The sequence below is a fragment of the Apus apus genome, chromosome 1 (assembly GCF_020740795.1).
Source record: "Apus apus isolate bApuApu2 chromosome 1, bApuApu2.pri.cur, whole genome shotgun sequence".
Lineage (NCBI taxonomy): Eukaryota > Metazoa > Chordata > Aves > Apodiformes > Apodidae > Apus > Apus apus.
The window spans coordinates 91,911,533-91,926,310 of record NC_067282.1 but is presented as its reverse complement, the minus strand read 5'-3'; the positions used below and the strand labels follow the sequence as shown (position 1 = coordinate 91,926,310).

General features: G+C 41.8%; 1 protein-coding gene across 3 annotated transcripts in view; it reads right to left on the bottom strand.

Moving 5' to 3' along the window:
- The window catches only part of JAM2 (junctional adhesion molecule 2), a 36,973-nt gene extending 24,210 nt beyond the window's left edge, over positions 1-12,763 (bottom strand). For 2 of the 3 annotated variants that reach the window (XM_051625450.1, XM_051625459.1), the window contains exon 1: positions 12,460-12,763. In XM_051625450.1, the coding sequence (XP_051481410.1) occupies positions 12,460-12,742 (283 nt within the window). In that variant the 5' untranslated portion in view covers positions 12,743-12,763. The remainder of the gene's footprint in view (positions 1-12,459) is intronic. The other variant, XM_051625478.1, reaches the window with a different exon arrangement.
- Positions 12,764-14,778: the final 2,015 nt, after the last annotated feature.

The following is a 14,778-nucleotide window of genomic DNA, read 5'->3' as shown; positions in this document are numbered from 1 at the left end:
GACTATTACTTTCAATCAACATTGTAATTTACTGTATGAATACATATTTTAGCCTAGTTCTACAGGCCTCAAATAGATAATTTAGTCCTTTAATATAAAATTTTAGAGAAGCATCTTCCAGCACTTTGGAACAAGTCTGAAGCTTTCAATTCAATTAAGTCTGCTATGTATCAAGAGAAGCTAGAACAAACAGAAGATGTTTTGTAGGCTTAAAGAAGGGTGATTAGAAGAAATCCTCCGGAAGGCAGAGCTGGAAACAATAGGTCACATTAACAGGTGCCAAGTTTTCCTTAGAGGGGATGAAGATGGTAAAAAAGAAAACCAAAATAAAAAACCACTACAGTTTTCAGGACATTAAAAGCTACACAAGCAAAACAACATATGGGTATTCAGATTAGAAAACATTAGAACAACACTGGAAAGTTAACAGAGGAAACAGGAATAAACATAATAGAGTATCTCTGTGCTTTGTTTATTTATTTTTAAATCAAGCATAAATGTTAACTTGTGATCATCACAGCTTCTGAACGGAAGAGATGTGTTAGGAGCCACATCCTTGAGAATATTTGGGTAAGTTTTGCTAATGAAACACTGCTTTGCGTCACAAGGGGAAGCTCAGTGTGTGAGCTAACATTCACAATTCACTGATTTGCTGCTTCATGTAATAGGAGTTGATGATCTTGTCTGCAGGTACTTAAACTAAGAAAGTACCAGCTGTTTCACTCTCACAAAAAAAACTAAAAAAAAAGTCAGTAGTTCAGTAATGCTGTAAAACTACAACAATCAATAAATAAATCCAGAAGACAAAATTATTTGTATGGAAGACAAAGAAATCTTGTCAGAATTAAATAGTCAATCTAGTCACAGTTCAGAAAAATAAATAGTACCAGGAACAGAAAAGCTGGGAATTTTCTCTCTCTCTCTCTCTCTCTCTCTTTTTTAAGAATAAACGTTATCTAATTAAGGAGTCAGCTTCTCAAGTGCAATTCAGTGCTTAAAATGGCTATAGCTGGAACACTCTACAGTGCACATAAACTACAATATTATCAAAAAACTTTCCTAGAACCCTTGTTACAATAGTTCAACAGATTTCATGAAGCTATAGCTCCCAGACAGGTATATATGCTGCTTTGAACTGTGGTTTTGCCTCTCTTTTGCCTACTTCTGCCTGCATTGCCTTTATAACCAACTGCTCGTGAGATATTTATGCTTTAGAAACTCGTGTGATCCTAGTATTGCCTAAACTGAAGTTTCCTTTAGAACTAAGACAAAATAATACCACTTTGAAGGTGCTTTAACTTCTTCAACTCAGGTCAACTAACTTCAGATTAAGGATCTCTTTTTGAGAATGATGAGTGAATAAACAGGCCTAGGAAAAGGACCTGGGGGCGCTAGCTGACAGCTGGCTTAACATGAGCCAGCAGTGTGCCCAGGTAGCCAAGAAGATCAACAGCATCCTGGCCTGCATCAGGAATAGAGTGGCCAGCAGGAGTAGAGAAGTGATTGTGCCCCTATACTCACTGGTGAGGCCATAGCTTGAGTACTGTGTGTAGTTCTGGGTCCCTCACTATAGGAAGGACACTGAGGTGCTGGAGAGTGACCAGAGAAGAGCCACCAAACTGCTGAAGGGACTAGAGAAGAAGTCCTATGAGGAGCGGCCAAGGGAACTAGGGTTGTTTAGTTTGGAGGAGGCTGAGGAGAGACCTCATTACTTTCTACAACTACCTGAAAGGAGGTTGTAGGGAGGCAGGTAGTAGCCTCTTCTCCCAAGTGAAAAACGACAGGACTAGAGGAAATGGCCAAACACCGCAGCAGGGGAAGTTTAGACTGGATATTAGAAAGAATTTCTATACTGACAGAGTCATCAAGCACTGTAACAGGCTGCCCTGGGAGGTGTTGCAGTCACCATCCCTGAAGGTATTTGAGAAACATTTACATGTGGCACTTCAGGGCATGCTCTAGTGGGCATGGTGGCATTTTTGTGGGCTGTGTATTCTTGTGGATTTTATGGGGTGGGTGGTTTTGGTTTTGTTTTGTTGTTGTTGTTATTGTTTGTTTGGGTGAGTTGTGCTGTACCTCCCCCAGGTAGATGGTTTGACTAGGCAATCTTAGAGGTCTTTTCAGATTGTGATGATTCTGTGTGACTATACTGGCAAATAGATTATATAGGCAAACAGATCAGCACAAGTGCTGTGATTATATGGAATCCAAACACAAACTAAGGTCTTCAAAGTTCAGCTCTAACTTGCCAGAATTCCTTATTTTAGTAAGAGGAGGATCTGAGCGCATTTACATATTTAGTCCCTCTGTTGTTGCAGGGCTCAGCTTCTTTCAATGAGCCTGGAGAGTACAAAGCAGATCTATGAGTGGTCAAGAAATCAAGTAAGAGAACAAGATGGCTTGTTGAATAATAGATTGCTAGCAGCATTTCTCTTCTAGAAGAGGAACTCATCACCAGCTGTGTGAAAGTACAACAGCTGTGCTGAAAGCACCTTTGTAAAATAAGCCCATACACTTTTATGGTTTATGTTTACAAGTGTTGGTTATTGTCTTAAGGCAGATAAGGAACAGGTTCCTAACAAGGAAAAATTAATTAGTTTTTCCCAGGAAAGAGTATCCAGTTCAGAGCTTACAAATATGCAACTCTTTATACCCAAGTCTACATATATCTTCTACTTAAACAGTCTAAGACCCTTGCCACATTTAGTCATAGGATCTTCCTTGGATACTATCTGTCCAACCAGCATATATTTCACATCCCAAGGCAGAGGCAGCTAAAGAAAATGGACTGTCTAATCTTCAGTCACCGCAACTAACAATCTAAAATAATCAGATTTCATACCACATTTTTCATACAAGATTTTAGCAGGGCTCCATTCAGTTATAAGGGATTCAAACACGGCACTTAAGTGCAGGATTGCAGCCTTAATAGCAACATGATGCAGCAGATAATTTTTCTTGTTTTCAGATGTGTAATCCAACCCCAAAACCAGAAGGTATTTAAGTTACTAACATATCTATATTGGAAATACTATTTTTAATAGTATGCTGGTAAACAAGGGCACTAGCATTCCAGTCAGCTTCTTTATGTACATACCAGACACACAAGCTACACTACTAATTTGACTGATGTCAACATGATTTCTCTCAACTCCTTATTTGTCCCTCTTCTTCTCTTTGTATTCATGCAATATGAGCTGATTCAGCTTCAAAAGAAGGGCAAATTCCTCCTTACCTCCTCCCAATATTTTGTTAACTGCTTGTAACATCTAATTTGTGTTGGAATCCAAAGCATTGCTTCAGTAATGCACAGCAGTTCTGTTCCTTGCCCATCCCGCTCTACCTCTAAGCTGCTCTTTTGCTTTGAGAGTGTGACAGAGCATATGCTGATATATATAATCAATTGTTAAAGATGCCAACCAGATCCAAGTTCAACTTCACCCCCTCAAAAAATTGGATTAAGTTAAAATCAGTTGTGTTCAGAGTTTATCAAATGCTAGGCTGATCCTAAATACCGACTTTATTCCCAGCTTTCCAAAAGGAAGAGTAAAACTATGTTTTGGGTTTGGCAGATTTTATTTATATAGATATTCTATTATTTTAGGTTCTACTATTTTACTGGAAGACAAAATATCTGTCTGAAAGTTTTATGAGAACCCACAAGTTTTACCTTTTTCTTCTAATTCTTCTCCCTAACCCACTGGGGGAGGAGTGAGCGAGCAGCCACATGGTGCTTAGTTGCCAGCTGGACTTTAACAATTACTGATTTTTGGTGCCCAGTGTGGGGCCCAATAGGTTGTGATATACAAAGTTTAATCAGACAGCACAAGGAGAGAAGGGTTAATAATACCAATGCTAATAAAATAATATACAAAGCAAGTGATGCCCAGTGTGTATAAACAGGAAGAGTGGTGTAGAATCTGGGCATGATGTAGATGGTACAGATTAAGGGGTGGGCAGCCTCTTACGACTGTTATTGCAAGTAGCAAACCCATACACTAATGCAGTCCAAAGTGTTGCCTGTTTAAGTCTAAGCATACTTCCACTATGGACACATCTGCTTAATTCTCTCTATCTCCTCTCCCAGGCACCAACTTTTGATGTTACCAGTGAATCTGGAGTGTCTGAATTTGTTTGCTTTACTAGTCACTCCAACACTACAACAGCATAATCTAAAAAGTCTTATGAGCCCTTACTACCACCTGGTTATCCCAATCCTCCCTCTCTTTTACATTTTCAGATGCTCTGTTGCCCTAATTCCAGTACTGAAATACTGGTTTTCCTTTCAAGAACCTCTCAAATGATTATGACATTCTTGTGTATTGGTGAATCACATTACACCAGGGAGGACCATTTTGTTGGTGAACAGAAGGCAACAGCCACATTCACTGCAAGATACAAAGAAAACTCAAATACTGACTGAAAAGAAAACATTTATCTTTCACATAAAAATATTTACTGACATTTAAATGGAAAGCTACTAAGTCTTCTCAGAGGATAAAGACCTTTTCTACAGAAAGTCTTCCAATATCTAAGCATTGCTATTAACGATCTTTTAATTTGGCTTTGTGGACATTAGAGGAGAAAGAAAATGAGAAAGGAAAAAAAAAAAAGAAAAAGGAGGGACACACCCCTTCCCCATCTTCCAAAAAAATCCCTGTGATACACATTTGTTCTTTAAAGAAAAGCACAGGACATGAATGGACACAGGGAAAACAACAAACCAAACCAAACAACAACAACAAAAAAAACAACCAAGAAACCAAGAACACACAACAAAAGAATTCAAGCCAGTTAATATTTATCACATATTTTTGTTTCAGAACAGTGATAAGCAAATACCAGTGATGCCTTGCTATATTCTGCTACTTCTGATTTAGAAATAATCCTCCTCTATTTAATTATTCCTACAGTTAGGAGTTGCAAATGTCAGAAACAAGCTGGAGCTCTTTATGTGTAGTATAAGTCACTCATTAGTTGTAAACTTCTAAGTATCAAGCAATTAAGTATATGCATTTATCTGTTAGACATCACTAAAATTTATACTCTTTTCCAAATCTTGACAATCTTGATTGGCATGAAATCACGCTAAAATATGTTTAATTCAGCAGCAGCATTCAATTTGTCTTAAATCATGTCATGTTTATTACAAAAAGAATGTATTTCTGCTTAAAATTAATTTGTGCAATTTAGGAGTGAAGTAACACCCACACCTTTCATATAGCATCGATCAGCTTTATTCTCAGCAGGCCATGACCTTCCCCCAGTCTACATTTTAAAACTGTTCAAGCTCTCAAGGAAGCTCAGCACCTTAACACCAGTCATTCAGACCAGCAAAGCTCTGTAGCATCAAAATGGTGGCTCAGAAGGTCCTAGCCAATGCTACGGAGCTACGCCTTCAGCCAAAGCTGCAGGGGCTCCTGGCCAGCAGCCTTCCTTGCCCCTTGGCACACCAAAGCCCCTGTGTGAGGACACAGCCACTGTGTCCTCTCTGTATTTAGGCAGAGAAGCAGCCTCCTCAAATACAGAAGTATAGCCCTTTGGTATTTAATATGTGGGACAATTTGCTTGAATCTCAGTTTCAGAAGAGCTCGCCACCACCAGTTTGAACAGTGTCAAAGTTGCATCAAAGCCCTGTCACACTCACAGTCAATCTGGCACAAGGGTACACACAACAAGAGCCACAAACGAGACAGGAGTTTAAGAGATGATTTCTCACCTTTGTAGTTGACTAGGTTTAAGACCAGAGGAGGGGTAGAAAATCAGTTTCGGTGGCCCAACAGTGAAATGGCAAAGAACCAATACTTAATTTTTAACACAACTTTTTAGAAACAGAGTACTGGAGCACAAAAGCTAACAATAACATGCACCTAGATATACCTACACATTCACTCCAGATGATTAGTTTTTACTTTTTTTTTTTTTTTGCCAGTATAGCTACTGGAAGGCTTCAGTTATGAATAAGGGTCTCCTGGAGGTAAGTACTTTATATACATTCAAATGGTAAACTGCTGTCTAACTCACATATTATGTATTCAAACTCTGGTGTTCTGCATATTGTTTCCTCATATGTTTACAAGTATGCCAAGCACAAACATTTCTCCAACTCTAACCGAGCTCTAGCCAACATACACAAGTCCTTAGTGTAACTATCCCCAAGAATTTCTTCCAGTTCATACTGGGCACTTTGTGCAGTCTGAAATACACTACATAATAATTTTAATTATTTTATTAATGTGAGCAAAAGTAACTTCTCAAGACCACGTTCCATCATTACCTCCAAGTACTATGATAGCAGTTTGTGAACAGCAAAACAGTCCCTATTTTTAACATAGGATACCAAAACAACCCTATAATATATAATTTTCCATCTAGATGATAATATTTTGTTTCCTTTTGAGTGTGATCCAGTGGTTTGGATGGGCTCAAGACCATGTTCAACCCGTAAGAAGTTAACCCGAACAAAAGCCATGTAAATAAATCTGTTGAAACTTCATACGTGTAGCCTATGTTCTTTCCAGATCATCTGACCATTTTTTACTTTCTTAGACAGCCAGGATCAGGTCTTAGCTATTTTAATGCAAATTTGATCTCCCTGTCTCTTACTGAAAACTGCTAAGTTTTGAACATGTAAAAAGCAAGCATTCAAAAAGGAATACTACCAGATTTTTCTATCATGTTTTCACTTGCAAATGATCTTTGAGAGAAAGTGGTTGTCTGTTTTAATTCCTATTAACCAGCAGGTTTTAAAGACTTAATAGTGGTTCAGCAGCTACCATTGTTGTATTACTTGCTGTTGTTCAGAAAAGGCTATTTTCCACTTCTTCTCTCTCCAAAAGCTCCTTCTTCTACCTCCCAGGGTATGTCAGAAACAGACAATGAAAAGGACCAGATGTTCAGCTGCCAAGCTCACCTTCTGCCTTGTTTAAGAAATTTTATATAAGCACTTGAGTGCTCAGTAATATACTGTTAGCACAGAGGTCACATAACTAATTTAAGCCCTCCAGAAAAGAAGTCACTTTGGAAATACAGGTGAGCAGAAGCACTGGCAATTATCCAAGTGCTCCTCATCTGCTGTCTCATTCTTAGAAATGCATATTCATTTCCCCAAAAACCCCAGTATTTAGATGAAGGAAACAAATCATTTGTCTTGAATACAAGACACCATAATATTTGCTTTTAGCTTCCTGTGGTGGAATTACAGCACAGTAACGTACAATGCTTTGAGGAAGATGTGGTGCACTTTTCTGCAGAAATGGTTTGTTAAAACTGGTACTTCTTTGAAGAGTACTCAAGCTGGGAAAAGACATGCCAGAGAGTAAAACTGAAACAAAGCTAGCTGTACAGGATTGGAGAGAGGAGGGGAGGGGGGAGAAGAGGGGGGGCAAGGAGAAGAGGAAGGTGAGCTAACCAGGATAGAATAAATTACTGTTAAACTGGTTTTCAGCTTCCACATAACATTTCCCTCAGTTTCCAGTAAAGTGCTCACCCCATTGTCAATTAGCCACTAAACTAGAAAAGAAGAATTCATAAACCATCTATTTTCCCACATATATGCAATAGTGCCACAAAGTTATTATGGTGCAGAAAAAAACCCTCAAAAAGCCAAAGAATCAAAAACCAGCAATAAGATAGCTTTGTATAGATCCACAGGGACACTATCTTAAGCTTCTTTTTTTTTTTTTCTTCATATCATTGTATAACTTGAAGGGAACCTTGATTTAGCCATTCCATATGGCCCTGGCAAATAGTCCACAATGACAAATAAAAGTGTCTACCTTGTGCTTAAATTGTTTTGATAAACAAGGTATTTATATTGCGATGTGGACATTTCTGGCTGTGTGAACATTTCCCAGTAACCTTCCTTTACGTAAGCATTTACAGTGGAGTCACCTCTAGCACTGCCACAAGAAGGTGTGACACTAAGCCTTACTTTTATCAAAGTATTCCTAAAAGAGATCACCAGCTGTACGGAACTGATGATAAACAGACTGTCTTCAAAAGTGCTTCAACATAAAGGTGATGTTTTGAGTGTTGATGGTCTCCAAGTAGATTAAATCATATGTAAACTTTTAAATTCCAGTTTCAGAACTAAATTACTAGTTTTTCCTGCCCCTCCAAAAGCACTGACAACCCAAACCTACACCCCTTGCTCCAATAAGGGAAGCTGCTTACTACTGCTGCTGAAGATTCACATGCATGTCACTGTCCATCTCCAGTGAAGAAATTATTTATCTAAAATAATGAGAAAACTGGATTTTTAAAGTAACAGTTGTACAAGAAGGTTCTCCCATACTTAAGAGGTCTTCTTGTGACCACCAGCACTTGAAAAAAACCTAAAGCACCTGAGACACCCTTTGAGGGAGGGTAAAAGCTTTCTTCAACATTTTTTAGCTCAATTATTTAAAAACAGGTCTGCAAGCACCGCCAGTAATATCTGGGGTTAGTCAGTGGATGAAGGCAAGTTTGGTAGCTCTAGGTCATAAAAGATCCCACATGTTTTTGTTAAGTCAGTCAGCTAAAGAGAAAAGGTAAAGAGAAAAGGTAAAGACAAAGTTCAACTACTTGGGAGTTCTTACTAATAATTTGTGAATGCCATCAGCCAGTTTCTGCAACAGAACCTGGCAGCTACCATGTTGTTGCCAAACCAGTCTGCAGTAGGAAATACAGGTATAATACAGGAAACAATCTCAAAAGTATCTTTCTGTAATTCAGTTAAATAGCCAGTAAGAAGACCTCATCCAGGCTCAATTAGATCTGCTAATCACAGTGATAGTTTTAACTCTCATTATCAATGCCAGATGCTCTACGGTATTTACAATTACCAGAAATCCATGTTCTATGACATGAACAAAGAATTGTTGCAACATTAAAACTGAGAAAACAGGACCTCATAGGCCAAGTGACAGCAAAAGCAAGTCTTCCACTTGCATACATACACCTTAAACCAAAAAAAGCAAAAGGAATTGCAATTGTCTTGACCTGATGTTTCCAGGTGCATTTCTCATCTCCTGTATGCAGTAAGGGAAGACAGTCACCCTCACTTTTTGTTTTACACATCCAAAATAACATGCTGTAACATAGGGCCAGTAATCTGAACTAAGGATATCACAGGGCCAACCAGGGACCAGCTCTTTTTGCCTCCACTCTGCTGGAGGCAAAAGGAGAGAGAGAGAGGACAGCCTTTCTTCTGGCTAAGGCCTTTCAGAAATAGAGAGCCCCGTCCAAACAACACATCTAGGTTTAAGGGAGGTAGCATGACTTGCTAAAATGCAGCAAAGGCCATGATTTCTGAGAGATGTGCCATTAACTCACAATCAAAGTTTCTTCGGAGCTCTGAGAAGCTAATCAAGAGGATGAAATTGTGAAGGCTGTAACATCAACTAGAAAGAGGAGCATGCCTCATTTTTAGACAGGAAGGTCTTCTAACCAAGTCCTCAATTTTTATGTTTTAGAAGCATTCAGGTATCCTGTGCAGTATCACCACAGTCATAAAACAAAAGTTAGGCTGAACATTAGTACATTAGAAACAAGCACTGTTTTTCTGTAGCCAATTTGTTTATTTATATTAAAGAAGCTTACTGTCATCTCAGCCTTTGTTACCATGTCCAAGAGTCTGTGTAGATTTGTAGACCACCAGCAGTCTACAGCAAAGAAATGCTGCTTCTCAAATACAACAGCAAGAGCAGGAACCTTCCTTTGATGTCTCTTCCCTTCACTCCCCCTCTAAAAATTGACAGTCTGGTTTATAGTATTATGTTGTACAGATATTACTAGAGAAGTATGCAGTCTCACACATTTAATACATCCCATCTCACCTGAATATGGACTCTGCTTTAGAAATCAGAGGAAGTCCCTACCCAGTTAATCCAGCAAACAAAGAGGGTTCAACAGAAGACTGGGCATTGACAATATTCTCAGTTTTGACTACATCCATGGTACATTGTGCTTTATGACTTCTTTTTGGGGGGTGAAGACACAAAAGGTTTTTTTTAGTCTAGAATCTATCTATCTGGCTGAAAGATTCCTAAGCACTAAGGACTATTTGTTTTAAAGCAAAAAAAACCCAAAGAAGAACAAAAAACGTCACCTTATATATTGCTAAAAACACTTTGGTGAGTTCCATCAAATGCTTATATAAGACACTATTTATTGCCTCTGCAATGTCCTCAGACACATTGTACTGGATTTGATTCCAGCATCACCAGCTTAAGTTTAATTTCTAATGTACACTTACACAAGAAAAATCACACCTAGAAGCTTTACAAAAAGGCCAGTTCATCAGTACATACTATCTCCTTCAGAGTAGCCATGATGACTAATAACAATGATTTCTGTACATTTTCTGTCTTGTCAACAAAGCTTACAGCTCTTCTTCTGGGGCACCTTTTAAAATTTTCTAGTTAACATCAGTTTCAGAAACTCAGGCTGACAAAGAATACGATTGAAGACCTCCAGCTCCCCTACTTTCCCCTCAATTAAAGGCAGAAGAGAAACTTTAACTCAGAGAAACCACTATTTCTGCAGATTATTACTACTTCTTAGTAAGTTCTCACTGAAAAGCAGTGAAAACCTACCTCAGCGCTGCTCTTGGCTCTGTTCATGTCCTTTGACTAAATTATACAGCTCTTTACTTCCGCAGCTGAACTACCAAACAAGTTCTTTAGACCTACTCCACAATATAATGTTCACACAATCCAGGTATCAACCACTTATTTCTTTTCCTCATTAGTTTCTGCCCATTCCTCTCTATCTCCATGGCACACTGGGCCCCAGTCCCACGTAAGAGGCCACTCAGCCCACACACCTGACTTGGACACTAGTATTACTCAGTCTTACTGTTAATGTGAACATAACTTCATCCCCAGGGGCAGCAGCAGACTCCCAATTGCCTGAATTTCTGCCTGGATTTCCTCTGGCTCGCACAAACAAACAGCATTTGCACAACCATCTACAGTCACTTTCTTCACGCTAGGACCTCTTATCAGCACCTTGCTGGTAAACTTCCTCCCCACCTGACATCTCTTTAGAGTTTGGGCAGAAAGGGAGGAAAAAAATACAAGCCTGACAACAGTGTAGGCACCAGACTTTGATCCACTGTACTGCTTACAAACCACCCTCTATCATTTCTCACTGATCAAAGCCAGCAGTGCCAGCAGTCACAACTAACCAGAGAGCTAAGCAGCCTGAAGACACCGAAATTTCTGACAAAAAAAAAAACACAGCAGCCTCATCTGGTCACATATACCCATGCAATTAACAACAAATGAAGAAAAAAATTTCCAAGAAAATAATTCTTAGTATTGTTTACTATATGAAAGAGAAAGTCTGCTCATCTAGTAGCCCTAGTTTCCATAAGGTCTCATCGAAGCAAAGGGAGAGAAAATCTACCACCAAACCGAAGACCTAACAGAAACATGAAACTTCCGAGTCTCTCCTAGGCAGAACTCGTCCTTCATCTGCAAAATAGGAGTTTACACACACACAAGTTTCTGTTGGGTGCAAAGGTAAACAACAGAACATACCAGCATCAGCACTGTGGATGTCCCACAACCACAATGGATTTAGAACCCATCCCAGCACCTGGTCCCAGATCACTTCATTGGAAGACTACACTACACAATTATTTTCTTAACACTATTTCAAAACACTCTTTCCATGTACAGCCTCTTTCCCTAAAATGGCAGCAGGACACATACAAGAAGCATCCAGCAGAAGCACAGTAAGACGCAATCTTACCACACGACTGCCACTGTTAACACTATATATTAATTCACTAGTTCTTTGCAGGTATGTGGCCCCATGATCTCGTTTGTTTTGTTTTTATTTCCATGTGTTTTCTGGGTAGGGCAGCTTGTATCAACATATTTTAACATCCCCCTCTCTCCCTATGTTGTTTTTAAGGAGTTAGACAGTAAGACACCATATAAATATCTGAAACATAAGTCTGTTCTGGAGCTGCAGCACCCAGTGCTGGCAACAGAAAACACGATCCCGTTACTTGCACATTCATCTTGGAAAGGCCATCAGGAAAGCAAACTACGCAGCCTGCATCCTAAAGTTTCCACCACCGCAGAAAGCAACTGGCTTGCCCTGAAACAGGTTACATCTGTGCGAAAACACGAGACACACGGAAATAATCAGTGCGCACTCCCTCAGCTGCAGCATGGGACGCTTTTATGTCGCTGCTGGAGAGACAAATTGGCTCCTCTCGTTCCGGGGGAGAGGGAGGAGACACGACCCCCCGGCCAGAGGGTGCGGTGCCTCGGGCGCGGCTCTCGGCAGGGCAGGGCCCGGGCGGCAGCCGGGGAAGGGCCCGGGCGAGCCCACCCCCCTGCAGGGACACACAGACTGAGGGGGCACCGACTTCCCCCCCGCCCAGGGCCGGGGCGCCCTCGAAGGGAGCGGTACGCGCTGGCCCCCGCGCCTGCTCCGCGGGGAAGGGACGCGGCCACTTACAGCTCAGGACCCCCAGGTACCCGAGGAGCAGCAGGCGCAGGCTGCGGCTTGCCATCTTCCCGGGAACGGCCGCTCCTCCCCGGCGGCAGCCGTTAATAACCGCCGGGCGACGCCGGCGGGGCGTGCGGCGCTGCCGGGGGGTGGCCCGGCCCTGCCCGGCCTCGGAGGGACGGGGCGGCGCCTGGCGGGCCGGGGGCGCCCGGGGGGGCCGCTGCCAAGCAGGTGCGGTAGCCCCGGCCCCGGCGCAGCCCTCCCGCCACCGCCGCCCCGAAACTTTCCACATGCCGGAGGAGGCGCCTCCCCGCCCCGCAACCGGCTGCGGGGCTGAGCCGCCGCCACCGCCCTGCCCTGCCCCGCCCCGCCCCGGGGCCGCACCGGGAGGGGAGCCCGGGCGGCTTCGCGGCACCTCCGGGGGCAGCGCTCCCCGGATTCGTGTCCTTCTGGCCCTGGAGCCAGCGCGGTGCCCCCGCGCGTCCCGAGGCTGCACCGCCTGGCGTTCGGCGGCTCGTCCCTCCGATGTACTTAATTTTAAACCGTGGGTCTTCACAAGCTCCAAGGACGTTTGTTGGCAGCAGAATAAACTTTAAGTACGAAAAGCTTCGACTTCTGAAAGAAGACTGTAGTCCCTGTTGGAACGTTTTTCGAGGCCAAACCCAGCCAGGGTGGAAGTAGGAATAACAGGGTGAACTCAAGAAACAAAAATGTAGATGTTCCGGATGAAACGAGCAACGTGATGATGAGGCGCTGCTCCCAGTTGCAGACTTGGTTAAATAAAGTCACAGTGACTCCTTGTGCCTGTACAGCTGGGCTGGACAAAATCCCACCTACCAGCAGGTGGACTGCACAGTGACCTTCAAGGCCTTTTTCTATTAATATTTTATAACAATCTGGGAGATTCTTGATGAAATATACAGGAAGTGTAATGGTTCTTTACATTTATGAATAAAGGAAAATTACTCATTGTGACAGTCAATTGTGCACAAGTCGTTTCTACTGACATTATTTATCTCATATATTGCCCTTTATGAAATATGGTTCTATAACAAGAATTGTCATAAGCATTTATTTGATAATCAGAAGAGCAATGCTGACTGTAGTTTGTTAGGCTGTAGCAAAAAGAGGAAATATTATTAATAAATAAACTCTGTAGCAGCTATTTTAATGGAGGAAAAAAAAAAACCCTGGATGCCATGAAGCCCTTCATATCACAATATTCTTACCTTACTATTCACATTTTAAAAGACTATAAAATAGAAGTAGTATTTCTGCAAAAAAGGTACATAGATATATGTCAGGTAAATGTTGCCAGTATAACGGTGACTTTCATTTAATAAAATGAAATATATCACACAGGCAACATAAGAAGTCTTTATTTTCTGTGGCTCAGGATATTATAACTTAAAGCCTACACATGGGGCTGGAGATGATGGCCTGAGCTGTACGAGACTATTACCCTTGGGGTTAGGGTTAAGGTTCAGAGAACCCCAAAGCCTAGAGCTCTAGGGACAATGAGTCTGGACAAGTCTGGAGCCTCTGTCCAAAAAATCCATTCTCACAAGGGTTACAGTTGGGTTAGGGTCTAGAGTTCTAGGGACACTAGGCCTGGAAAAGGCATGCCAAAAGTAGTAGACCGTGCACCAACATTGCTCCCTCAAAACCTTTCTCATCTGGGCCACCCATGGTGCTGTGGCCCAAGGCCTCAGTTCCACAAATCCATTATATTTAGGGTAAGGGCTAGGGTTTGGAGAACCACAAAGCCTAGAGGTCCAGGGACACTTGAGGCTGGACAAGGCATGCCAAGTGAAGTACAACACTGCACCAAGATTGCTCCCTCCACATCTTTCTCCTCTGGGTCACCCGTGGTGCTGCGGACCATGGCCTCTGTCCCACAGATCCATTATTTTTAGGGTTAGAATTCAGAGAACCACAAAGCCTAGAAGTCCAGGGACACTGGGACTGGTCAAGGCATGCCAAGTTGAGTAAGGCACTTCACCAACATTGCTCTCTCCACAGCTTTCTCAGCTGGCCTACCCTTGCATGAGGCTGGGCACCAGGGTCTAAGCCCCACGTGGCCATTACCTTTAGGGTTAGGGTTCATAGAGCCATAAAGGCCACGATTTCACAGACTGGTTCTGAACTAGGCATTTTTTCTTTATCTTTTTTTTTTTTTTTTTTTTTCCCTGTAGTTTTCCCTCTCGTAGTGACAGAGGGGTTGAGAGGACAATTCCATTAGACCTGGCAGGATTCATCCACAGCTCCTGAAGTTGCAAAGCCACTGTCCATCTTATTTTAAAAGTCTTGGCAGTATGGTGAATTTCC